General features: G+C 37.4%; 1 protein-coding gene across 1 annotated transcript; it reads left to right on the top strand.

Annotated features, from left to right (window-relative positions):
* Nucleotides 1-23962: 23962 nt before the first annotated feature.
* Nucleotides 23963-24852, top strand: LOC105218059 (uncharacterized). Its single transcript, XM_011193408.3, has 2 exons — nt 23963-24344; nt 24409-24852. The coding sequence occupies exons 1-2, from the start codon at nt 24053-24055 to the stop codon at nt 24675-24677; spliced, it is 561 nt and encodes a 186-aa protein (XP_011191710.2). The 5' UTR covers nt 23963-24052; the 3' UTR covers nt 24678-24852.
* Nucleotides 24853-27734: the final 2882 nt, after the last annotated feature.

Here is a 27734-nt window from a genome sequence, read left to right as displayed (position 1 = left end):
CTATAAACAAAGTGTTTGTGCAAAATTTTGTTACGATATATTCACTGGATTACGATAGCTTAACGGATCAATTGGACTTCAAAATTGTGGTATTAGGAAAGTAGACGTGATTATGAACCGTTTTCGCCCATTCTCTACTCAGACATCTAGAGAATGCTAGTTGGAATGTATTTTAGCGTTAATGAAAAGGTAATCGTCGAGACCAAGGCCTTTTTTGAGGCAAATGATAAATATCCCTAAGTTGGCGAAGGCTTATAGACACTATAGCGTCATCGGTAACAACTACATTAATAAATTAAATTAAATGTGTTTTTTTCTTTAAACTGATAAACAATTTCCATCCTATTATATGTATATCTATATACATATGTATATATGTTTGCTTTACTAAAAACTTTAAGTTTTTTTTCATAAGTTTTTTATTTCAATAGAGGCTCTATTATTACCACTGTCTCCTAATATCTGTCGAATTTTTGTATTGCCTCTTAATAAACTGAATACGTATTATGAAAAATATAATAATATTCTTAATAATTTCGAAGAGATTACCAAAGTCCATCTGGTCGCCTGGGACCCAATATATCTCAATTATAAAAAATAAATTTTTTTTTCACTAATCACGTTAGTGGCCTCTCCATAAAGAAATGCATATATTTGGGATTAGGAATAACAAAAATATTTGGCTTGAATTGTTCGTCAATATGCTAATTCTCAAATAAAAAGAAAAGTAAGTAAACAACTTACTTAATTTTATAATCTAAATCTACATCATACAATCATGCATAGATACTAAAAATTATTCTGCTTCACTCACAAAGAGAAAGAAAACGCTGTTGAAAAGAGCATTGATATTTAAAATTTACACGATGAAAATATTCAAAAGCAAAGCAGAGCATAATAAATACGACTTTGTTACAACTTAGTCAACAAGTTCAACTGCCCACTTGCTTTGCTGTTGCAGCAGTGTTGAGCACAAAAAATGCATAAATACAAAAGTACGCTGGGATTGTTTGTTGTTGCCTTTAGTTAGCATAATCCGAAAATTATCACAATTTCGAGTGGCTGCAGCGCGCTAAGCTGGTAAATTGTAACACTAAACTTTTCACTTCATTTGCGCCACAATGGACGTGGACAATGCTGTCGAAGCGCGGCGACTTACCGACACGCCGTACAATGGCAAATCCGCTTACAACAACAGAGTAACAACAACAACGATGCGTGAAATAATACCCGAAATTAAGATGAATTCAGTTGGCATTTTCACTTTTTTCAACGCCAGTTGACGTTGCACCTTTACATGTGTTATGCGTTATGTTATGCGTTATGTACGAGTTATGCTAATTGCCTGAGTCAAGTATGATAAATACGAGCGCTTAAGCCGCTAACATTTTAATGACTTCGCTTTGTAGTTGCAGGCAAGTGCGGGCAATATAAATTTATAATGAATGAAATTTGTTGGGATTTATTAGCATTTACACCACTAATCACACACACACACACACACACTTACGGTGACTTATGGAAAGCTGACTAACAAAAAAACTATAATTTTAGCAAAACTTTTGAAGTGGCGACGAAAAATATTCGGCTTTTTTATGCGCGCTAATTGAATAATTTGTAAAACAAAACGATTTATTGCAGTGATTATGAGCCATATTTTCGGCTCTTCTCAATGCTTATTAGAGAAAAACGAGTTAACGGTGCTTTGCTTTTTCATTTAAAATGGGTGGCAACGAGTGTGAAAGTATGCAAATGCGCATTTAATTTGAACTCGTATCTGCATAATCAGAGCAATATCGTAATTAATTGGATTAAAAACTAATTGGTGTTGCCAGACAAAAAACGGGTTAAAAATTATAATTTTTATATTACAAATTATTTTCATATTTCCTCAAATCCGAAAAAAGCTAATTTCTGTAGTGAAATTTGATGTTATCAACCATTTGAAATCACAAACACATAGAAAATTCAAACGAAAAAATTACATAGTTTAAAAATATTCATGGTTTTTATGGCGATTCGTCAAAATATGGCAGCTCTACCGCTAAGTTCAAAAAATGAACGTCCTTATTGTCAAATACAAGCAAAATAATAATTTTCATATTTGTTTGATCTAATAAACATTAATTGAATTGAGATAATTTTATACAGCTACAAATAACTGTTATTAAAACTGTTAAACTATTAAAGTCTGTACTTCAATTTCGAGTGTCTAAAAATCTATAGTAAATATGATCATAACCTCATTACCATGACGAACACTTTAAAATTGCACAAAAAAACAAAAATACAAAATACTCTGCTTATATTAATACAGCAACAATACAAATAATACTCGAATTTCACAATAGCAAAATTTGCAAAATAATCAACCAATCGAACAGTAATCTCACACACATCAAGTATTCCAAAACACTTGCACAACAATAAAATTCAATTAGAAACACTCTGCTTTTCTCAAGCACAGACACCTGACATTCGCCATCGAAAAGCTTCAAAGCAATTACCAAAAAAAACGAATTTCACACAAACACACAATGCATATTACAACAGCAACAATTAAATATTTGATTTGTCTGACAAGTTCTGTGTTTTCTTAATAACAGTAATTTTCATTGAGTACCGCACACAAAATACTTTTTCTCTCTCTCTCACTTGTTTATTAGTTTAATAAACTCGCCAGACTTTGGAGAATTTCGTAAGATTGCTATGGCTAAAACAAAAACAAATATTAAATTACCAAAATAGTAATTAAATAAACCAATCAAAACAATTAAGACGACTACTTACCTGCCGAAGTGCATTGTTCGGTAATTTCACTTATTTTCATATGCACAATAATTCTCCGATATTTGTATTGGTACTTAGTTTGGCTTGCCGATGGCACTCGATGTCCCTGTAGGAAAAATAGGCTTTAATGTATTATTCAAGGTACTTCAGGCGTACTTTATTTTCTTTTATTACATCAACCAGAAAGTCACAAATGAAATGAGAGTTGTGAGAATGCAACCGTAAACTTAATGAATTCACTTAATCCCCCCGGATATGGAACTCATACTGGGAAACTTATTTGTCTGTAAAGCTTTTGACAAGTGCGTATGGCTTTTACTACATGGTCGACATACTCTCTAGCTCTCTCTCTCACACACTATACCATGGTACGAGTATTTACATATGGTCCATAGACAAATGGTCTGTAGTTTCAATTGCCGTGAGACCAAGTGAAAGCCTTCATCTGCATAAATGTAAGAGAAGTATTTAGCAATGGAGGAGACACAAAAATAACTGTATTTCTACATTCGTATATTTATAAATATTGCAATTAACACCAGGCTTAGAAAGTACATACATATTAGAGATCACCTCACTGTCGCACCCTTTAAACTCCCTGCCTTTGGTGCAGTGCCAATGGCCCGAAATGTGCGCATGCAAAACTCCTGCAGTGTTTATTTAAAATTCAAAATATCTAAATCCGTATTATGTAGGCAAATGTACCATTGATTGCTATGTTTATATATGGTAAACAACAACAACAATTACAACAACAACATGCATATGTATGTACATATTTGAAAGCTGGCCGAAACTATTTGAATGCCTTTTCGGCTCAATATTTGCCGGTAATATATAAATAATTCTATATTTGCTATGTGCTTGTGATTGAGCATTTGGTCTGGGGCAATTATTTACGATTAAACAATAACGGTAAACATTGAAGAGTTAGTGCTAAAGCCCTCAAATGTAGTCCACCGCCTAGCGATTGATTTGAAGCATTTAAAGCGTGACTACTCCAACAAATAAATTTCTAGTTTTTATGAAGATTTTCATTTTTCCTCGAAAAAATTTAAATTAATTTGCGTTTTATCTCAACGAAAATTACTCAGACAGGCACCCAATCACCTCACATTGAGTGTGTGTAAATAAAATCACTAAATAATTACACGCTCCCAATTCGCTCTCACATCGCCACTAAACGCTCAGCTCCATACAGATTCGAATTTGTTACATTTCTTACACTAATGCGACATTTTTATGCAAATCGTTTGCTTCACTCTTGTTTTGCTGAAGCCGCGGCTTGTTGTCCCGATGTTTCGATTTGACGGCTTCTTTTGTCGCTTCAACTTTCTGGTTTTTAATTGGTTTAATATATTCGTAATTTCTCGTGTCTCTTCTTGTTCGCTTGGTTCGCTTTGTCATGTCATTAATTTAAATTTGTATGCTCGCATTTTAATGTGCATTTTGTCGGTTGAATTATATTGATTAACGCATCACCGACGGTGTTGTTATTAAAAGGTGTATCTTAAGACCTTCTTCTTCATTTTGTGAGTTTTCATTGTACACATTCTTTTTCTTTTTTGGTGTATCATCTCATTATTCGAATATTTCCTGTTGATAATGTGATGTTGACTGATGCCTTAAGGCTCTCTCAAGCGTTTCTATTTAAACCTGCTGTGTTAAGGTGGTCATCCCATGTGACAGCCTGTTTTAAAGGGATTTAGGGGAAGGTGGTACAAAAAATGTGCACTAAGATTGGTATTAAATATGAACGATGGACAATGCACCGCGCACCTAAGGGTCAAAAACCACATCTCAGAAAGTACTCGACCGATTTCAATGACATTCAGATAGCCGTCAAATGTCAGATGTCAGATAGCGTCGATGTCAAATGTCAGATGAGATGGCAACTGTCAAATAGACGTCAGATTTTAAATAACAGATAGACGTTAAATGTCAGATAAATGTCAGATGGGAACTGTCAAATATACATCAGATGTAAAATGAGTATGATGAGTAATGTCTATCTGGAGCATCACTATAGGATTGTTTTTGGACAAGAATTCACGAACAAGCAACAAATGTGAGCTTTGAACAAACCAAAATCGCCATCTTATGACCTCTTCTAACCTTAGCAGTTGCTACAGACAAAGTGAGCAATGGATACAGGTGTAAATTTTCTCGTTTTTAAAATATTTACAATTACAATTTTGGATAATTGGAAATTTTTAAATTCCCGTTATATTTTCTACGTATTACTTTTCAATCTAGCTATTCATTAAAGCACAGCAGACTTATGTAATCTACTATCAAAAAAAAAATCGAAAATATTATATAAAAGGGTACAAATATAAAATTATTTTTATGGATCGCTCATTTAATTGCTTTACACTATCTAAATGAGCGTCCATGCAAATAATATTCGCAGCTTACGAGTGCAACGTGCTGCATGCGCCGCAAAAATGCGCTGCAACTGCAGTGCCGCAGTCAGCGGAGACCGCTTAACCGACCAATCGCTACAATTTGTGCGCAAATAACAATTGACCAAAGCAGCTTTCGCAGAGTCGAGTCGAGTTCGGTCGCGTTGGCGCTTGTTTGCGGCCGTTATTTTATAAGCAGCTTTTGCACATCGAAAGCGCCGTGTGTAATCCCAAAAATGCGCAGCCACAATGCGCGCCTGAATTGTGGCATTCCCCCCCGCAACCCTTTGGTGTGATGTAATGTAATTGAAAAGGCGATAGGCGGTGCTTTCTAGCCGGCAATGCATAATTATCAGCTGCTTTCGCATGTAAGCGCACATTTACGCCTCTGTAAATATGCGCAACAAAAAATGTTATTCTCCAACCGCTTGGGGGTGCGGGGCGGCAAAGTCACAAAGCCGTTGTATACAGTCCAGTCTAAGCCTTGTTCACGTTTGTGCTTCTTCCGCCTCGGCACTGCATCAGTGTCGCACAAATGCGCAGCGAATAGCGGAAATAATTTAAAAAGGCAGCCGCAATAACAATTGTCAAAACATCGACTTCCACCAACTACAACAACACTAACAACACCAACCGTTGGAATGGCTGGGAAATATGCGCAAATCCCCTTTAAAATACGAATTACGAATGGCGAATGGCGAACGGCGCCACAGCTTTGTGCAATAAAATATTTACGCAAATATCGCGAAATTGCTCGGACTCCGCAGCATCGGAATCGGAGGCACCACAATAATAACCTTGCAGCCGAGCAATAAGCTGCGCGTCCACACTAACACCCGCCAGAGCTGGGCTTACAAAGAACACTCGACCCAATGGGGCAGTTCACATGATTGTTCACGCACCCACACACACACTCTCACTGGGGCTGCAGAACCTTAATAGTGCGTGACTGCTAGGCCGCACAAAGCTCTCGCTCCTATTCCCGTTGCCCCCGTAACCCCCGCACCCAACACAGTCAGCGGCGTTGTTGCATACACTTTCAGGCGAGAGCCGAGGCATCCGCTTGTTGCATATTTCGTGATGCGTTCACCCACGAACAATGCGAAATGCAAAATTTGCAACCCATTTGCCAACGCAGGTCAGAGGGAAAAAGTTGCACCAAACAAATTTTCAAACGCACAGTGGGTTTGTATGGCATAACTGCGGCATAAATTTGGAATTACGATTTTTCTGAAAAAAATACAAAATTTACTTTAAAAAAATCGGTTAATCCCTAACCAACGTGAAGAGTTATGGTTGTCTCCAGTATCAAGAAAGGATTTATTGACTAAACTAACTAAATTCTTTCCAATATAAAAAAAATATGTTTGGAATATTGTTCTTATAGCAGGTAAGATATGAATATTGATTTTCGATTTCCGGGTCGGTACTTAGCTATGGTAACTGTCAATGAAATTATATTAGCTGTACAAATTATTTTTTATTGATTTGAATTTGTGACATCTTGCCTGAAACACATTGTTCGTATGGGATATGTAGTCACTTCAAATTGTTGGGGCAATTAATGCAACACCACACTGTTCTGGTCCTTTTTGTTGCTCTTGTTAAGTCGCTGCTTTCATCCTTGTAATTGCGGGTTTGTGAGAAATGTCGCGCCCGCACAAACGATCGGCTTATGGCGAAAGCAATAAACTCGGGGACGTTTAGCAGAAGTCGCGAGCTTTCAAAGGGGTTTTTGGTGTTGTTACAAGGCAATTGAATGGCTATTGTTTGTAGACATGTTGCAGGTAGCCTTTTTGACATTACTTTGAGATTATGTCCTATATTTCTCCACACATATGTCTAGTTCCACTAATTCACCTAATAACACACTGGCAGCGTAGTTCTGCATTACTTCTATTATTCCACTCTCTATAGCTACATGTTGAATTTCCTGCCAGCAGAGAACTGGGTGTAGATGTAGAAAACCTTACGACCGTATAAAAATTGTGTTAGATATATAATCCAATGTCTCTAAACGTAATACCTATGCAAGTTGTCCTTTTACAAGCATTTTTAATGACCAATCTGGCCACAAGAACTATGCTTCCAAGCCAACAAGTTCTGGCACATCGAAATTCTTTATTAAACTTTTCCTACTTAGTCAATATTTAGAGCAATAAAGGGAAATACAAACTTAGTGTTTACAAATCTATTGTGTGGCTTATGAAAATTACAGTTCTTCTCAAAGTTGCGATTAAAACTCCATTTCACATATCAAGCCTAAAAGTATGCCATGGCAAAATGGCTCTATGCAACCATGACAACACTACACCCGTTTACAATTTTTCAATTACAGTTGAGCTTCCTTAACTCAAATCACCATAATCCACAAAAAACTACGAGTTAGAGAGACTTCGAATTATAGATTGTTTGATTAAAATACATATAACATTTTTCAAAAAAAAATTTCGAAAATTAAATTTATGTAAGGAATTTAAATTAAATAATCCAATCAGTGCTAACTTATCGAGATGAAGTCACTCGAGTGGGTAAGCTACAGAACCCTTCGCTATCAATAATCGCTTCATGTTAATGAAAGAGAAACATGTTCCTAGTTTGGATCTCGCGGAATCTCGTTGCCACTTAATTCTCTATCCTTAAAGCTCCTATAATCATATAATGTGTAATTGAAACAAAAATAACCAAAACTATTCGCAATTTGTCCAATAATATGTTACCAACATCTATCATTTCAGGCATTTTTCTCAAACTCGGCGCATCGTTCTCCAATTCGCATTCTTCAACTCGAAAATTATTGCACTTTAACTCTCGACAGCCGAGCGCGATAGCCGAGAGAGAAATGTAAAAAATGCGAAATGCAAAAACTTTGGCAATTTTTTTAAACGCAAAGCTGTTAGCAATGCGAAAAGTATTCAAACTGTAGAATGATAAAAGCAATGTCGCAATTCGGGAGGCGACACAACAATGTGTGCGCTCGTGAATTATTGTTATTTACAAAAGTTGAGCGTGATAATGTGTTACATGCATAGATGCGTTTGGCTTAAGCTGCAAATTTAAAGAAAGGAAAAATTTTTCTTTTAATAAACATTATAAAAATAATTTAATAAAATATTTTGTTTTTTATTTATCATCAAAAAACCCACAGGAGTCATATTTAAAAACAAATTGAAGCATATTACTTTCACACCCTAAGACTTGCTTACTTTTTAGGAAATCTTAAACAATAGAAATAGAAAATTTCAAATCAGCAATTTTTTAAAATTATCCAGCTCTTTGTTTCGTTGATAAATGAGAATGAAAGTATGAAATAGTTGCTGCTTTCACGCTTATGACATTCAATATTTCTGGATTTATTTGAAGCTTATCGAATCGCACAATCTCTAATGGAGTAGCTCAACCACAACACAGCGGCGTACTGGCGTCAAATGTCTACAAAATATTTGCTTATTCTTCTGCAAGCAGCTCTAAATACCAGAAGAAACACATTTATGTGTATTTCATTTGTATGGGGGCGCACACACACATGCAAACGAACACATGATTTTGCATGCCATTTGCTCTACGTGTCACTTTGGCAAGTGTGTACATTTAACGGTGCATTTGCTTGTGTGTGTGTGTGTGTGCAATGTGAATGTGAAAAATCAAAAAGCCATGAAATAAACCAATTTAGAAAGTTCAAAAACTAATTTTTCGCTTAGTTTGTCAAGTTGTGTGTGCGCATACACCGACTCGCTCACCGTAAATTTTTCACTCGCACTCGCGCTCGTACAAATAACTTTCTACATTTGTAACTTGGTTACTTACACACATCTGCGCAAATGCTTGGCTCTTGGAGCAAACAAGTTTTTTTGCAAAATACGAAACTACACAGACATTTTCTGTTTGTACACACATGTGTGGTATGGAAAATTTCCGGAAAAAGCCCAGCAGGAACTTGAGAGCACTAACAGCAATTGTCGTCCTATAAAAAATAATAATTTGAAAGATGATGATTGTCAGCAGAAAAGCATGTGCTCATCGAAAGTAATTGGTATCCTCGACTGTAATACCAAAGAAAAATTTTTAAGTAAGCCACAGTAAATTCGCTCAGGCTCCTCGGCTTATTTTTTATACATATTTATGTATATAAAAGATATCACAAAATCATAATTTCGCCAACTTTATTTTCACCCGAAAATTATTAAGTTTTCTAAATTAAATTCTGTGAATGGCAAATATACTTTTAGAAGAGGGATAAGCCTTTTTTCGTGCTTTTTGGATTTGCATAGTATTCTGCTAAAGATCTATAATTCATAGGATAGAGCAAAGAAACAATGGAAATATAGATATATATTCGAAAGGTCCATACGAATATTTTGGATCTCTGTTCAATGTATCGAAAATTTAACAGAAATAATTTTTTTATTCCTATTTTCCTAGGAACAATCCAAAATGTCAAAGCAAATGTAAATATATATATATGAAGGTACAAACATATAAAAATATGTGTCAAATTGCTTATATGTGTTGACTTTAATAGTAACATTATTCCGTATTTCTCACATGCTCTCTTGGAATAGAAAAAATTTAAATGCTACATTTACTTGACGATGCCCGTTACTTTTTTTCCTTACACCGTTTACTTAAGGCACGGCAACTCAAATTAAAAAAAAAATGAGTGCAAACTCTTGTGCTCAATATTATAATATTTTTATTTACCTAAACCTTCTGATAATAACATTAAAGGATTGAAAAACCGCGAATTACTATATAGAACAAGCTTATTAAAACGAAACGGCGAAAAGGAACAAAAAAACATATAAAAAGTATCAGGGACTGACATCTCATTGAAAACTAAGTCTAAGTCATACCAGCCTGAGTGAAGCATATAACTCTTGGGATCCACTTCAGCGAACATTCCAGGGGCACGTCTTGATACTGTGGTTTTGACTTTTGCAGCTGAAGTTGTGACCCCATATTATAATGAGAATTCGAAGCTTGATTTAAACCAGTTGTTTGTTCGATTCGCCGCATTCCAAATTTTGGCGAATCGAAAACGTTTTTAATACAGTCTACAACTTTGCTTCCGTCGTTTTCCAATAGATGTCTCTAGGGTGAAGCACTGGTCGAGTAAATCGATTAAATCGTTTTATATCGATCTTGGACATTTGTGTCAACATTAACCCAACAAAATATTTGTAGAGATCTGTTTGCATCCCAAACTTATTCTCAACTGAAAATGTCACTTTTTGAGCCGAATTCTCGACGTTTGCACGGAATACGCATGCTGCCAGAAAGAATGGTCAAAAGTAGTAGCTAACGACGGCCATTTTTGTAACCATTTTTTATACAAAAAAAGACTTTAAGGTCGGAAGCAAAGTTGTAGACCAATACACGAGAGTTTCTATTATCTTATGGTAGGACAGTGATTACCATATTTCAAGGGTAAGAGTTTTCACACCTACTTTTACAGTGTTTATAATTGAGATATTGAGCACCGTTTAACTTAGGCACGGCAACTCAAAACTAAAATATGTACATATTCAAGTAAGTCGGAGGTGGCTTCTGAGTTGAAATGGAAATGTGAAAATCTACTTAGGTCAGTGCTAAGTGGTCTTGGATCAAATTTGTGGCAAATTTATTAAAGCTCATGCATTGAATCTACACTCATTTCCATAAAATAACGATCTTAGATGCAATGCGCCCCGCAGTAGACAGCAACGCCCTTACTCACTTACAAACTTGCCACAACAAATGCATCGTACACCTTCGCAAGTGTTAAAAGTAAAACTTTTCTCCACCTTTATGTGCAGGCGCAGACGTGTGCGTGTGTTCTTTTTTTATTTTTTTATTTTTGGTAGGGTGAACGGATGCTATACTCTGGTTTTATCTTTTGTTTTCCATGACTTCAGCAACTTGAAAACTTTGTCAATTTAAATGTTGGTTATGTCGACATTTTTGCCAACTTTGTATTCTCGCCTAATTCATATTAGCATTTTTAACCGAATAAATCTTGAAACTTCCTTTAAGTGTACGTAGCAGGCAACTTTTTATATTTCAAATATATGCCCATAAATAAAAACACAATTTTTAATGGATTAAAAGGATTTGGCGGCAATTTCGAGTATAAGAGCACAACGATGATGCGGCATAAAGGAGTAATGAATATTGATGTTACATAACCCTCGGTTTACAAAGTGAAACTGATTTGCTTTTAATAATCTAAAAATAGCAAGCGCAAACAGAAAACTTTTGTAAAACATATGCATAGAATATAATAACAATATATATACATGTATTTAAATGGTTTTTTCAATGTACTGATGCTGAAGAAGAAGTTATGGATCGATATTTCATTTTTGTACTGAAACACAATATGATTAGCAAAATATTCACTAAGAACTCTAGAGAGATTGCGTCAATAGTGTAGAAGATCCGTACATTAAAAGCTCTAAAAGCTCCAGAAAGTTTATAAAATATGATTAGGCCAAGAAAGCTTGGGAACATAGTATTAATCTATATGTTGAAATTCGAATAAAGAGTTAAGTGAGAATCTCAAAGGACTCATATTTATTATTTCGATATAGGTATATAGTTATTTGGACATACCTAGAACACAGAGCTCGCTGTTGTAAGATAGCACAGTTATTCGAATAACGTAACATATCTGGCCTGCCTGATATATACACTCACATATGCGCTGCTTCACTATTCCAACGAACTAGCCTAAAAAAATTAAAATGCCGGCCATAAGAGAGGGTCATATCTATTGAATATCAAAATCAAAAATCACATTATACCGTTATTCCGCAGCGAAATTGCACACCGACAGGCACGGGCCATACCAACACACGCACAAAATCGAATTTCTCTGACATATACAATGACAGGCGCAAACACACACACATACACATGCATACATGGGTACATATGTAAGTGAGTGCCTACAACTGTTGTTAGTTACACGCCATATTGTTGCGGTCTACGGCCATGTTCGATGCTACTGCAAAAGCGCATACGTTCGCATAAGTAATACAATTTTTATTATAGCCTCTCACTGCCACCGCTCATTTGTCGCTCATTCGCCACAGAAATCACATTAGCCGACCGCATTAACATTCGATTTTATGCGTTGGCCTAAAGCGGCTGCATAAAAGCAAATCATACACCAATACACCACACACACACATATATGGATATAAAAATGTTAACGCACACACATGAACATGCTAGAATATGCAGAGTAAACAAACAGTGGCTTGCTTATGGCAGAGCTCCTTTATCCTGCACTGCACATGCCACATCCCACATTGGCATATTATTATATTTCCTACCCTTTGCTGCCACTCCGTGTTGCACGGATCCCCTCGCATGCGACTCTGCGAGTGCGGATGCATGTTTTGGCCGAGCAGAGATTTAATTATATTTGCTGTTTGCATTTTATGTAATAATAAGGATAATAGTAAGCGCCTGCCGCAAATGTTGTGCACCGCATGTGTAGGTTGTATACTCATACATATATGCACACGGACTAGGATCCACACATGTACACCTCCAACAAGCATTGTACGCATACAATCGCACAGTAACTCAAAATCGTGAATACTTGATTATAATTCATGAAACATATAATTTGGATTATTGGTTTCTTAAACGAGCATTACAAGCCTTCTCGATTGGTCGCTAAAGTAGAGTCAAAATTTCAGTCTAACATATTCCCAAAACAGAGACAGTTTCATATTTGTACTTGATTTATTTATAACAGTTGCTTGCGGCGAAGGTCGCTATCAGATTCAAAGACGATGGATGCATGAAGGATCACAAACGGAGACACTCTAAAATTGCTTACATGCCTTATTACTTGGACCGCTGTACCTCGAAACGGTCCCCCGGCGGCTTCTTTTCTACGCACATATCAACGAGGTGTGGAGAAGCTGATGGTGAAGAGGCACAGTAAGCTTTTTCACGGAAGAATCGCAGCTCAGGGGGAATGTGGGAAGGGGAATCTTCAGTCGGTAGTTCTCAATCAACACCAGCCTTAGACTACAAGACCATTGCAGTGTCTTTCAGGCAGAAGTGCCTGCGATCAAGGTAGCAATATAGCAATAGCTGTGAAGTGTTGCCTCCTTCAGAGGCAATACAGCAATACTAGCATTGAAATCGATGACAGTGCGCTCAAAGCTAGTTAAGAAGATTTGAACTTTGAAGATTTGAAGATTGAAGATGTAAGTACGGAATCGTTGGAAACTGCAAATCGGAATAGCTTGCTAGCTAAAGGGTACCCTAACAACATTACCATCGGAATGGGAGGGCATTTTATGCATACAATCGCACAGTAACTCAAAATCGTGAATACTTGCTCATTGACATGGCATGAGCTCGTCAATAGCCGGACAACAACTACCACCTGAACAGTTGTGACGTTATTTATAATAGATTCCAATCGCTTTGTCGAATCGTGAGGGTCTTTTTAAAGGCATTTTTTGGTATCATAACTCCCAAAGTGTGATCTTCCTGCATATGCAGAGATCTGCCTAAAAACCTACCTAACCTAATCCAGCTGCTTGTTCGATTCGCCACTAAGCATTAGTTCTTGGCTTGGAAGAGATCGAATATCAGTATATGAAATATATCGAGAAGAAAATACGATTTCAAAACACTGTAACGCTCAGCATGCACCCATTCGCCAACGCGCAGGCGCACACGCACCATTGTCAGGCTACACTCCAAGCGCGTAAATTCCAATATTCGCTCATAGTACCAAGCCAATAATATGGCAAGCGAATTTGTAGTTCCGTGGAAGTTGCGCATATCGTATTATTTTTTTCTTACTAAACTAGTTAGTAGTCTAATTTTCATAAATTTCGGGTGAACTGCATATGTCGGAGCACTCAAATATGGATTATTATATGAACGGCGGTGGCATGAGTGGCTTTTGAATGACAATGCGTGTGTCGGTTCGTGGGTGCTTAAGTTTAATGCGCTCGCTGTGTGTATGGAGGCAATAATAATCGTACATGCCGCGGTTTTGAGCATCGCCTGAAATTAATTTCAATTTCATGCTTCAATATGCATGCAAATTGTTCGTGGATGCGCGTGTAGCGCGCGGTTTGACATTGTTGCAATTGCTTGGCGGGGGGTGTTTCTTGTGCTGCTGTGGATGCGCAAATGCCCCAGAAACTTCAAATTGCCAATCTATTCGAGTATCTGTTGCGAGTGTATAACAATTAAGCTAACACAGAGTCTAACGATATACTTAAATTGCTTCAAATGCAGTGGTTGTAATGAGCAGACATATTAATGTAATGACTTTTGCGGTGGCTGGGAGTATAAGGGAGGAGGCGCAATAATATGCGTACACTGAAGGAAATCATAAAGAGAAGATGGACAAAAATTCTGAAACCATTGATGAAATATATTATATAATTTCTTTAATTAGTGTGTTGCGGCCGCAATTAACGCATATTTTATTTATTTAATTATTTCACACCAAGTGAACAACAATGGCCATTAAAATGTTGAAAAATATGAAATGTGAAAATCACGCAGCTCAATTAAAATAGTTTTATTTATAACTCCATTATACTGGACTTTATGAGTGTCGTAATTTTTGCAATCTCATACGAATACATGTGAGTATATATACATATGTTCGTTAAAAATTATATTATATGTGGCTGAAATATTTCAAAAATTATATGCGAAGAGTCCCAAGGGGACTGGTTTTAACAAAAATCCATGGCTGGTTTTGATGTTTTAATAGGTTTCCAAAAAGTAAAACTATATTCAGTTACTTTTAATGAATTGTATGGAATCCTAGAAATTTTTCTCACATTGTGTATATATTTTAATTTGCATATTTTTACAATTTCCAAATTCCTACTGGCGTGTGATCTTCAAGTCATTTAACGTGTTGGAAATTGAAAACACAAAATAGGTACAGTGCAATCTACTTTTATAGAAGCCTGTCGCGGGTCTCCTCATTAATTCTTACAAATCTGTTATCATTGATATCTCCCGCATTTTAATTGCTATAATTATTTCCTGAAGAATAAGATCACATTATTTTCAATCAAGTGCTTCTACTCTCTTCTTTAAACACTCTTCATGTTTACTGTTATTTAAAACCATTTCTTTCCCTTTCTTTTACATAAGAAGTGATGAGCTGAAGAAAAAGCAAGTGTATAGGCATTTCACTCGTCAATTTGTGCGAAAGAAGATACCAAAACGCTTTGAAACTCCGTCACTTAATTAAACGGAGTTCACTGTATCTTCCGGAGCTCACCAAGCGCCTTATAATTGCAGATACAGACACAGATACCGACACAGATACATTCGAATGCGTGTGCGCGTATCACACGCGTTTCAGTGTAATAAAATAATCCTTTTCGCGCGTTGCAATTTTCGCCATCGAAGTCGCTCTCGCGCATTTACTATGGAAAACCAGCAAAAACAATGGCAAATAACGCAACAAAAATAAATAAAAAGTTAATTGCTGAAACTGAGAAAGGCAGCCAATATTCACGCAATCAGACAGCAAAAAGTGCATATAAACACACAGCAACAACAAGCAGTTGGCGAATTGAAAAATATCGAATTAAATATGGGTTGTGCCAACAGCGAGTCAGCGCTGAAAATGTGCGACGGCGTGGTAAACACACCGAATTGGCCTGCCGCTGACGTATATCAAATATTGCCACGCTACGTGTAGGCAATTTCATGGAATTCGGAGTAATTTGCAGCCGGCAGACAGCGGCAGGGGCAGGGGCAGGCAAGGGCGTAAATGCCTTTTAACAAGCGCCATGTGCTGGAACCACATATATGCCGCAGTTTGCGTGTGTGCAGTTATTTACATGTTATCTTGCAAATATTTTTAATAACTCACACACACACATACGCCAGCATTACAACGATATTTCATATATTTCTGTGTATGTGTTTGTGTGTGTGACGCTCTCTCCAACCGAAGAAGGTCAAACTTTGCAATAATTTTCCACCTGCCGCATTTTTCTTGCTGTCAATGCGCCAATTGCAACTCTACTGGCCCAGTAGTAAATTAAAATCACATAAACGCACATAAATTCGGGTCAACAAATTCGACAATTCACAGAGTGGTCCAAGATAAATCATAGTAGTCGCCAGAAGAAAGCGACGAAAACTTGCAAGCGCGAGTGCTAATGTGTTAGTTGGTAAGTAAAACAGTCGAGGCAAAGCCAAAAGTGTCGTTGTGGCAACTGAAGGACCGGCCGCCGTCTTCGGTGAGTGCATTTGGCAAATGCACCTGCCCGCCACCAATTGGCACGTACTTTTGCTGCCATTCTTCATTGAAATTCAATGAAGCAGAATACACAAAAACTTAAATGAGCTTACACGATCGGCACGACAACGACAAGACGAAGGCGAAAGGGAAGGCGAAGCGACGGCATTGCACCACCACCAACGTGTGGAAAATGTATTTTTCTAGGTAAGCAATAGCTGTTGAGGCAAATACAGCAGCAGCCCTTTGAGCTCACTCTGCCGCGTTAAATTGAATGCCAAAGCCAGTTGGAACTCATTGATTTCAATGGCCGCTGAATGACTGCACCGCAGGCGAACGAATGCAAGGAGCAGGGAACAGGTATTGGAATGGAATGCTGCAAGAGGCATTATGTGCATCGAGAAGTTATGCCGAAACGAGAGTAAAGTACCCAATAAAAGTGTAGACTTACTCAAGTAAGCGTATCACATTGAAGACCAGTACTTGTAAACTGCAACTGAGGTGTTGGAAATTCGGAATTTCTGAGGTGCCGTTAAGCAGTGTGTAAAGCGAAAACACCATTACATACAACAACGCTATTAAACATAACTCGAACGTCAAGAAGTAGAATAATATTTTGAGTTTAACTAAGAGATATTGTTGCTGCCTGTAGTCGGATCAAGTAAAAAATTGGTCTCTAGTCAAAAGTTATTATAAAGTTAATAATAACATTTCTCCGTTTTACTTTGGGTTCGCTTTCAATATTTTAAGCAGTACTTTAATCTAGCACTACCAGTCTATACTAGAATGTCGCTAACAAAGTATAATGCATATATACTCAATTCGCACAGCATCTAAAAGAGTCATCTGAATAGCTTCGTGTCCATTCGTGCTATTTTATTTCGGTTGCTCAAAGAGTTACCGCATTATTGAATTCTTTCGCATTATGTTTTTTTTTTTCCTTTTCTTCAGAATGTGAATTGTTATCACTTCAGTGCATTTGTGACTTTGACAATTGCTTGGTAAATAAGTAAAATAAACCAAAATTTCTCAGTGCCTCACAATATCACCGTTGGCACACAGCGCACACACTTTCGGACCATTTTTCTTTCTTTCTTGACGTATTTCTCACCTTTGTTAGAGTTGAATAGTTTCATTGTGCATATACGAGACTACGGTTGCAGTCGTCGAAATGAGTGCATCGAGGACTCAGTTCATAAAAGTGTAAACATTGTTCGAGTGGACCAAAAAACGAAAAACTGTTAAATACTTTAAAATACTTATATTAATTCAATAATAATGTAAATTCTGTTAGAATTATGAGTCTTCTTCTAGCCTAACAGGTCCTATTTCGCAAATAGTGCCTCTAGTCTGTTTTTGTTATGTGGAATTGTGGATTCAAAACATATGGACGTGTTTCACCAACCTCACACCGGTTTGATCTCGCTGTAATGACTATTTAAATCCGTGTTCGGAGAACTCTCTAAGTTTGTCAAAAGAATATTAGTAAAATTCTATGAGCTATCCTTTTCTCTATCTATCTAGAAATCTCTATATCTCTGGAAACCGAAAATTAATAATGTAAAGTCTTCGATATTTATTTAATACTCTTTTTAGCCAAGTTCATTTCAGTTAAATTAACGTATTCTCTATTTTATCTATTTCTCATTTGGATGTCCGAATTCAATGTCCGCAATTGTATTTAAGTATATAATGTAATGTGGTAAAGTAGAAGATATGTATATATAAAGTTAATATTTGTATGTCAGTGCCTTAATTTCCTCCTTTCCTTTTCATTTCGCAGTATCTCCAACTCCTCGTCTACCGTTCACATCAAATTTGTAATCGACGAGCTTTTAATTTGTTTCTATACTGAAATCTATTTGATATTCTATTTATTATATAAAACTATCGGCCGACAGTCGGTGTCCTGCATGATATCCACTCCTCTCTTACCCTCGCAGTTCGGCGCCAGTTGGAGATCCCAAGTGTAACCAGGACGCTCTCCACCTGGTCCCTCCAACGGAGTGGAGACCTTCCCCTTCCTTGGCTTTCTCCGGCGGGTACTGCATCGAACACTTTCAGAGCTGGAGCACTTTCGTCCATTCGAACAACATGCCTAACCAGCGTAGCCGCTGTCTTTTTATTCGCTGGACTATGTCTGTGTCGTCGAGTAACACATACAGCTCATCATTCCATCTTCCGCGGTATTCGCCGTTGCCAGTATTTAAGGAACCATAAATCTTCCGCAAAACCTTTCTGTCGAAAACTCCTAGTGCCGTCTCATCGGATGTTGACATCGTCCATGCTTCTGCTTCTGCAATTATAAAAAAAATATTACCCTTCGCTTTAAGAGTGAAACTACTTTCTGGCAAATTCAGAACTCATACATTGGTTTATTACATGTATAATATCTCGATTAGTCTCGTAATGGTTCGTTCATTGAAAAAATAATTTAAAGTTTTAGCGATCTCTTTCAATAAAAAGGATGATGTTCAATGGATTAATTAATCATAGCGATTGATTCAGTGACCTGACACTACTTGGAAAGAAATTGTGAGAAGAGTATTGTACTAAGGTGTGGGATCTTCCGTTGAACATTATACATTTAAGTACGAGTATGAAATTAATGTTTGCTTTAATGTCGAGATTTATATATTCGTCCGATTACACGAGTCTAATGTTATATTCAAGACCCAGCGGTTTTGTAAAAAGTCTTCACCAACACAGTCTCTGACAACGGCCCCGACAAAAGAGTTTCTGATGCACTAAAACATCGAATTTGTACCTCCCAACCAATTACGTAGTGAACAAACTCCCTGTAAAAGTTGTCGTATGCTTCACCCTAATGCACCTGACCTCCAACCTCCAACTGCACTTACTTCCGCTTCCATGAAATCTAATTACCTATGAACTGCTGAGATGCAACAATTTGAGGCAATACAAAGTACTTATGCCACTGAAGCGAGGCTCAAAAGCTAATTGAGTGCTCTGAAGGTAATGTCAAGCTCCGCAACCAACCAACCAATCATACAATGCCAATAAACCACTCGAATATATACGAACACATATTTTCGAAAGTATGTATACACACACATGTACATACGAGTATATAGAAATGATTGCCTGCCTTCTGTCGTGACTTTAAATTCTTGTGTGTTTGTAGCTGTAAGTATGTGTATTCTGTGTATATCTCACTTGCAGTTCGCCCCTTGGCCTTTTATGCTTTTCGTTTTCGGTTTTGGTTTTTTATTCATTGAGACCAAATACGAGAACAAAATGATTGCCCATTATTGCCAAAAAGCAATTAAGAAAATACACGTTGTCATTGTGTGATTGCATGTCCGTCTGCCACAATGTCAATGTGTGTGCCTCTGTATGTGTGTGTGACAGTAGTTTACTTACAACTGAGAGCATGTGCAAGTTACTCCAATATACTGTTAGTTAAATGGCGAAGGCGTACACAGGTCAGCCGGCCAGACCGCATTGGCCACTTGCACGATTTTACAAGTGTGTGTGTGTATGTGTGTTTGTTTAAATGTATACATAGTACATATGTTTGATTACGAGATATTCGAATACATGAAATAGCGTGTCACTTTCCTGTGACACATTGACACGCTCATACCACCGCACTGTCATTGCCAAGCTATTATAGAGCTGTACGTGTATGGGTGCATGTGTGTGTCACTTTAAAATGGTTGTTCAATTTTGTGGCGCACAAGTGCTAGATCACTTCAATGAATTGATTGCACACAATCGCAAGCTAACCGACATAACTCCAAATGAAAACAAATAATCGAAAGGGAAACACTTTCGAGTTTGCACAAGGTTTGCAGGAGCATTTCAATTATATGTTGTTTCCTCTCAACGTCAACCGCACAAAAATGTTAAATTTCCTTCAATTTCAAGCTCAGCGCTAGACCACTGTGCAACTGATTTTCGTGGATCAATTCCTTGCCCTTGAACATGATATTTGACATTACCAAATAGCAAACATTCATCAAGGTCCACATTTCAGTTATTTACAGTTATAACGGTACTTTTGTATGTATTAGATGTACAGATATCTTCATTTTCAACCAAGCTTGGATCGTTATCTGGGACACACAAAGGTAACCAAAACTCAAAAGACACTGAAGACCTCTACTTTTCCAATATAAAACTTCAAAATATTTGCTTCTTAAGAGTATCTACTGTATACACCATATACATTGTACATTCATAAATACGTATTAGGCATAATGACGTTTACTCCATGCAAAGTGGTACATTCTTAGTTACTATGTACGAAATTTTATGATTGAGGCTTTTGGCCTAAAGCTACCCTGCAGTCAAAATTTCCAATTATAATCTGCTTTCCAATTAATATGAAACGCAAGCTCAATTTGTCTATATTCGAAATTTGACCAGAAATATACCGGTCATATACAATATGATACGTAGGTAACATTAGGTTAGGTTCAGAGACTCGCGAACTCGCAAGAAGTGAAGAATCATGAGGCATCTCGCTTAGACAGTCAGAGGTGCCGGTTTATTCAGATGCCAAAAGACTCCATATAGATCGTGAAAGACCTTTATATACTACCGAAGATCTTTGAGCCTGCCACAAATTTGTATAGGTGACTCATTCCAGCCAATTCGCTTGGTTGGACCAATGTATAACTATGTATATCCTCATCGCATATATGAGGTGGACCATTTTAAGCTCAAGTACTTCAGCGGACCTCCTGGATTTTACTTTGAATCAAAAGGATATCGCTATAGAATAGGTGCTGGTTGTCAACCAACGTTTAGCAAGTTCGCGACATATACATTGAACCAAGGTTAGAACACAAGAGGACAAAGGAGCACCGGCTTGCTCCTAATTTGATGAAATAGCGACAATAATACCTAAATGTGTAAACATAAAAAACACAAATAAGCGTTCCAAAAGTGTTTCTACAGTTTTTCTGTTTTATTCAACCTATTTGAAGCTGAGGCTACCAACACATAAAATTTACGAAGGGGTGATTGCAATTTCAGAATAATTCGTGCCAGAACTTTTTCAAAAATTTTAAGAAAATAGATGGAAGCCCTTAAATACTCGTATTAAATGTGAATGAATTAGTAGCAAAATCGATATATATTATGTTCATCAGTCAGATTCAATTCAAAGAAGTCGTACTGTTAAACATTGTATAAGGTTTCTAGAGTGCTATTCATATAATGAAAACGAATTGAATCGGAAGATCAGAGCGTGAACATTAGAGAGCAATAAGAGGTTCCCAGCAATGTGTATGGATTACTACAATGAATTTTGACTAAACTGCTCACATCTTATACATATTACACTTGTAAGTCTACTTTCGATATTCGAGTATTCTCGAGAATATTAATTTGCTGAGTTAAGTGATATAAGAATCAATTAAAATTTCAGTATATTACAAGGGCTATTAAGACAGTTCTAAACTTCTAAACAGTTTGTCAAGCTCGCCGATAACAAACAATTTATTTTAGCACGTGCAGCTCACATACAACCATATTTCATTGCAAAGGTGCTCAAGTAAAAGCGGAGCTGCGAGTACTTAAAGAAAGCACTTTGTGCTCAAAAGCTTACTTTTGTTCAAATGCGGAAAATGAAAAGGGCAACAGTTGTATTGCTTTTGGTAGGGTTGTACCTATCTTTATATCCAACGGAATTAATAACGAGTGCGGCAAGGAAAGCAAACAAAACTACCACAAGCTATCCTCAATGGAAAAACAAAACGGAAGCAAAACAAGATAGAGAAATTGAAAGAAGGCGAAGATACGATCAAGAGAGATTAAACAGGGCATTGTTGCTAAGCTTACAGAGTGCACTTAACCGAGCCGATTTGTCGAACGCACAGAAGCGCGATCTTAATAACGCAATAACATCGTTGAAAGCTGCATCTGGAGTTAAGGATGGTTATTACAAAAAGGCTGCCTACAACGCTGCAATCGAAACATTTATCTATGTCTTATCTCGCTAAATTAAATATAAGATCCTAATTGAAAATAGTTAGTTATTAAAGACGATTTTGATTTGTTTCAATTTAGTTGTTACGGAACCCAGGTGCTGAAGAAAGCTCTGAAAATATATTCGAAAATAATTAGATGGCAAATAAATGGTAGTTAGCCATAACGAAATTACCTTTAACCTTTGATGTGTTGGATGGGTTGCAATTTCAGATTTTTTTCATATTTCTCTAGAACTTATTGTTCCGCATTGCCTTCCAATTGTAAGCGGCTTAGTTTTATTTAAAAACAACGCCGATCGAAGCTCGAACAAATATCAGTTTTATGGAGTTGCTTTAGATATTGCTTACTCATGAAATAAGATAAGGATTTGCCATTATGTTCAAATAAATTCCAGCCGAGGGGCCCAATTTTCAACCACTTTTTACAGTGGTTGGGCCCACATGTCAGCAATAAACGTTGTTTCGGAGTATACACTTTCGGTACCAGTACACCATTAAATTAAGTGGAAAATGTAGATTGCCATATTTTGGATTTTTTAGTAGCTTCTTCTTCTTCTTGACTGGCGTAGACACCGCTTACGCCGAGTCCAAAACAGCGCGCCACGTATCCCTTCTGCTGGCAGTTTGGCGCCAATTGGTTATACCAAGCGAAGCCAGGTCCCTCTCCACCTGGTCCTTCCATCGGAGTGTAGATCTTCCTCTTCCTCGGCTTCCACCAGCGGGTACTGCATCGAATACTTTCAGAGCTGGAGCACTTTCATCCATTCGAACAACATTACCTAGCAAGCGTAGCCGCTGTTTTTTTATTCGCTGGACTATGCCTATGTCGTCGAATAACACATACAGCTCATCGTTCCATCGTCTGCGGTTTTTTAGTAGCTAAATCATGTAATTAATAACATTTATTTTAAAAAATCTTTTTTTCGAACTTCGAATCCAAAGATTTCGATTTTTTAGGTTAACTTCGAAAATCGGAGAATACAATTTTTTTTTACTTTTGACTCAACCTCCTGGAAAAAATTAGTTCGACCCAATACCCAGAAAAAAAATCAATTTTGCCTTATAGAATTGCGAAATGACAAACCAAGTTTAGTATAAATCAAGTAACAGCTGTCAAAAAGAGCAAATTAGATATTTAATTGGCGACTAGAACTGGTATAGTATGGCAACTTTGTTGAGTTTCTATTACCTAATTACACTAGGGAAAATAAATTAAAGCAATTTTAATTGGTTTGCGATAGCAAATTTCACAATTTCGTTAGTTGAACATTCGAAAGTAGCTCTGAAGATTTAATATTAGGAATGACAAAATCTCAGATAACCCCAGTCATATAATGAAAATCTTCATAAATAACCGAGAGAAATGCAATTATTGCACATTGTCTTCTAAAGTATTTCAATAAATAATATAGTATAAGTTTGTATACAACCGGCTTGGGTATAGTTAAAGACATTGTAAAGCATATTTAAGTGTATGCAGGTAATAAAAATAATTTCGCTCAAATTTTTTGTAGAGTTGTCATAGTGAAGTCGTAACTCCTTTCAGCGCTGAACTATTTAAAGCACACTAGTGCCAAATCTATTTCATTTTCAAGTGAGCAGCAAGTCTTTGCAAATTTACTAATTTATTTAAACTTTATTTCGTCGTGTGGTCTAGTATGAAAACATCAAATACCTTAATGCTCTTGGGAGTCCTGTGCACCTTAATTTTAGAGTGCAAACTGTCTTCAACGGCAGAACCAGATTCAAGTACAACTTCGATAGTTTCAAGTGGGAGTCATACTACAACGGCAAGCTCACATACGGAGGCAGATGCAAAAGCAGATAATAATAAGAAAACTTCTCCGAATATTAATTCAACCGAAAAGCCACCGTCTGCAGAAGCATACCCTTCAACTACTTCGAGTAATAAAGTGGGTAACCCGGAAAAAAATCCAACAACGCCATTAAGTATGTGTTTGAACCATATGTATACATATATTATAACTGTATATTCTAATCCAATTTCAAACAGGCTATGAACAGTGGAAGGAGGAGAATGAGAAAAGACTCAATGAAAAATATGATGACAAACGAAGAGAGGATCGAGATAGAGACAACAACGATTTACTACGGAATATCCAGAGCGCTCTCGCTAGACCTGATTTAACTGCGGCCAAAAAGGCAGAACTCGATTTCGTCAGCAATTTGTTGAAGAAAGCTGCTCTAGCCAATGATCCAATTGTTAAGAAAGCTGCCCACGACGAGGCACTCGGTGTACTGACTAGCGTTTTGTCTCCGTGAATATGTTGTAGCTGTACGCGAGCAGAAGCCAGTTTGTGCCGTTGTTTATATACAGATCTGCACTTTATTGTCAATTGGATCGAACACTTGTGTATTAGATCTAAGCCGAAATTTCTTAAATAATATAGTCATTTATAACGGGCAATCGAAGATATGGGGTCATGGGGCCACAACAATCACAATTTTAATTGTTTTACCTTAAAGATCTCGTGTGAGGCGAGCACTAAGAAAACGAAGAAGTTTGAATGTTGAAGATACCAAAATTGCGAAGAGATGTTGGCTAAGAAGAGCTTTCGTAAAAGTAGCATTAACATTAGGTTGAACATCTAAATTCCTGATCCGAGACTAATGGTTCCACTTCTAGACTTGAGGTAACCTGCTTAGAGAGGATCCAAGTCTTAAATCTGCTCTGACGCTAAACAAAATAAGACGTTCGTTTCTACTTGCGAATGAATCCACGTATATGTACGTAAACAAGTTTAGTCCGTACTTAATTGTGCGTTAAATTCCATAAAAGCCAGTCTTCCTCTAAATCCCTTCAAGCCACCGTCTCATGTTTACTGAATGCATGCATCTAACAGTATTAGAAGGAAATGTATATACTGGCGTGTATTAGTCGCCGCCATTTCGCCATAACAAGCCGAAGCCGAAAGGTGTCTCTGTAGTTTTGATCGATTTACTACACCGTTGACAGTATTTCATTAAACTATGAGTGAATATGCAATGAGTGTGCCTCGAGTGTGGCAAAGTGTCAAAGTAATACATTTAACTTGAGAAGTTATTTATATGCTAATTTTTCTTAGCGCCGAGGAAAATCACATTTCGCCCGCTCTCGCACACACACACACACACACACCGTAAACCATTTGACTCGTAAGTGACACTTAACTGGCATAAAGTGTGGCATTGAATGATGGCAGCGACAAATGCAAGCATAAATATGCACACACACAAACACACAAACACTCAAACACAACGTGTATGCAGCAACCGAGGCAAGCCAATCAAGCGCAAACAAGGTGGCGTTTAAGTGTAAGCGTTGCTTTGCGAGCAGCAAAATTTCATGGCGAAGTTAAAACTAATGCCAAATGACGACTGTTGCACGTGCTTGGCTGCCTCTGCTCTCCTCCGTGTGCCGCTGTGTCTCAATGTGAGTGTGTGTGTGTGTGTGTGTGTGCTCCATTTCGGGCAACAAATTGCACAACCATTGCAATCGAATCGAATGCATTGCAATTCAATTCACCGCACACAAACATTTTGGTTGCGCCTCATCGCCGGTGCCGGTGAGCGATACCAAAGCATATGACCTCGCATCTACTCATACATACATACATGTATACTCGTTTGTTTTTATGTATGTGAGAGGCGCTCACGAGCAATGAACGCGCCATTCTACAATGGGAAATAAACGATGAGGAACGCTCTTCTAACGGTAATCGTACGTTCATATACATACGTATGTATATGTTTGTATGTGCGTGTGTGTGTTACGTTGATGGCTTTTGTGCACTTCCATAGGTCAACTGGGAATGCTTTGAATGTCGAGGCAACACTCTCTATGCCGGCACTGATTGTAATTGTATACAGAACGCTTACCGCTTGTAACCAACATCACGTTTGGTCCGTTGTGTTGGTCGACACAAGCACACACACACGCGCAATACAATGCATACGCGCCTCCCCTCTCCTCCTATACCTCTCCTGCCAGCATGCATACGAGCATTTAAACTCTTACACAACTCTGGCTTCCTCGCATGAAGCGGTGCGGTGCGGTGCTGCTGAAACGCTTCATTGGTTGCAACGAGATTTGCTTTGCTACACTGGGCAAATGACTTGTTCTCGTCCAAACAAGCATGCATTGCCATCCATACTCTCTCTCCCTCTGTGTATGTGTGAGAGTGTGCGTGCGTGTGTTGTTCAATGGTGCTGCAATACTCATAAAAGTAGCAATCATTCGACACAATAAACAATCGAAATGAGCATTTGAATGATGTTCAGCATATTAAGTTCACAGTTTTGTATCGCCGTTGATTGTCCTCGAACCTCCGTTGGGTTGGAGGTGGAAAAATAACAAAGCGAAATTCGCCACATTGTTAGGTTTTAAGACAATGAAAACGAAAGAATTGACATGCAAAAAATAGAGCAGACCAGACATTGGAAAACGAGTTGAAAGTCCATTTCATATTTGTTTTCTTTTTTTCTTTCTTTTTTTTTCTTTTTTTTTGGTTCTTGAACAATAGGCAGCACAAATCAACCATTGCAAGCACTTCCTAGATACTTTGCAACGGGGAAACCTTATTCTCTTCTACTCGAGTAGTGTCCAACTGTGTTGGTTCTTAATACTAGAAGCGACAACACGTGATCATACGTACCGGCAACTGTTCTCTATTAGCAGAGAGGATTCCAAGTTCCCTTGCAGTTTCGAAGGACATGTTGATCGAATGTCCTGGTGATCTCGTTATTATGAAACATTCTTATATGCTTCTTATATTTCATAAATCCCAAGCCTTCTCCAACGAACTCCGACTTACCATTTCGGAAATTCGTCTCTTAAATCGACGACGGCAAAGATATATTTAACAAAAGTGTTTTTTTCTTTATCTGATAACAGTGCCCAGATATCAGTGACCATGTAACCTCAAAACTAATTGAAACTAAAGCTTGGTGCAAAAACTCAACCCGAGACCTTGACATCCCACGCCAAACTATTGGCAAATTAGTTCAGTAATTCAAGTTACTGTGCTTCTCTACTAATATGATTTTAATGTTGATAAGAAACAAAGAATTTTCAACCAATAATTCAATTGCCTATATCCAGCTCAGTAGGCAATTATGATCTACACCATTACCCCCGACAGACCCCTCTCTCAACAGACAACCCTAACATTCGCTCATAGTTATTCTCATCTGTGATTCTGTATAGCGATGAAGAGCTGGCTCTTAAATTATTCGGAGAGAAGTTCTTCGCAAGATTTTTGGCCCTTTGGTATTGTTCAGCTAATAAACATCGAGCACCGCGTTACTTTGGTTATGAGGATAAATGAAGCACTCAAGCTA

This window comes from Zeugodacus cucurbitae, chromosome 2, assembly GCF_028554725.1.
Source record: "Zeugodacus cucurbitae isolate PBARC_wt_2022May chromosome 2, idZeuCucr1.2, whole genome shotgun sequence".
Taxonomy (NCBI): domain Eukaryota; kingdom Metazoa; phylum Arthropoda; class Insecta; order Diptera; family Tephritidae; genus Zeugodacus; species Zeugodacus cucurbitae.
The sequence above is the reverse complement of the archived record's forward strand: the minus strand, read 5'-3'. Positions and strand labels throughout refer to the sequence as shown.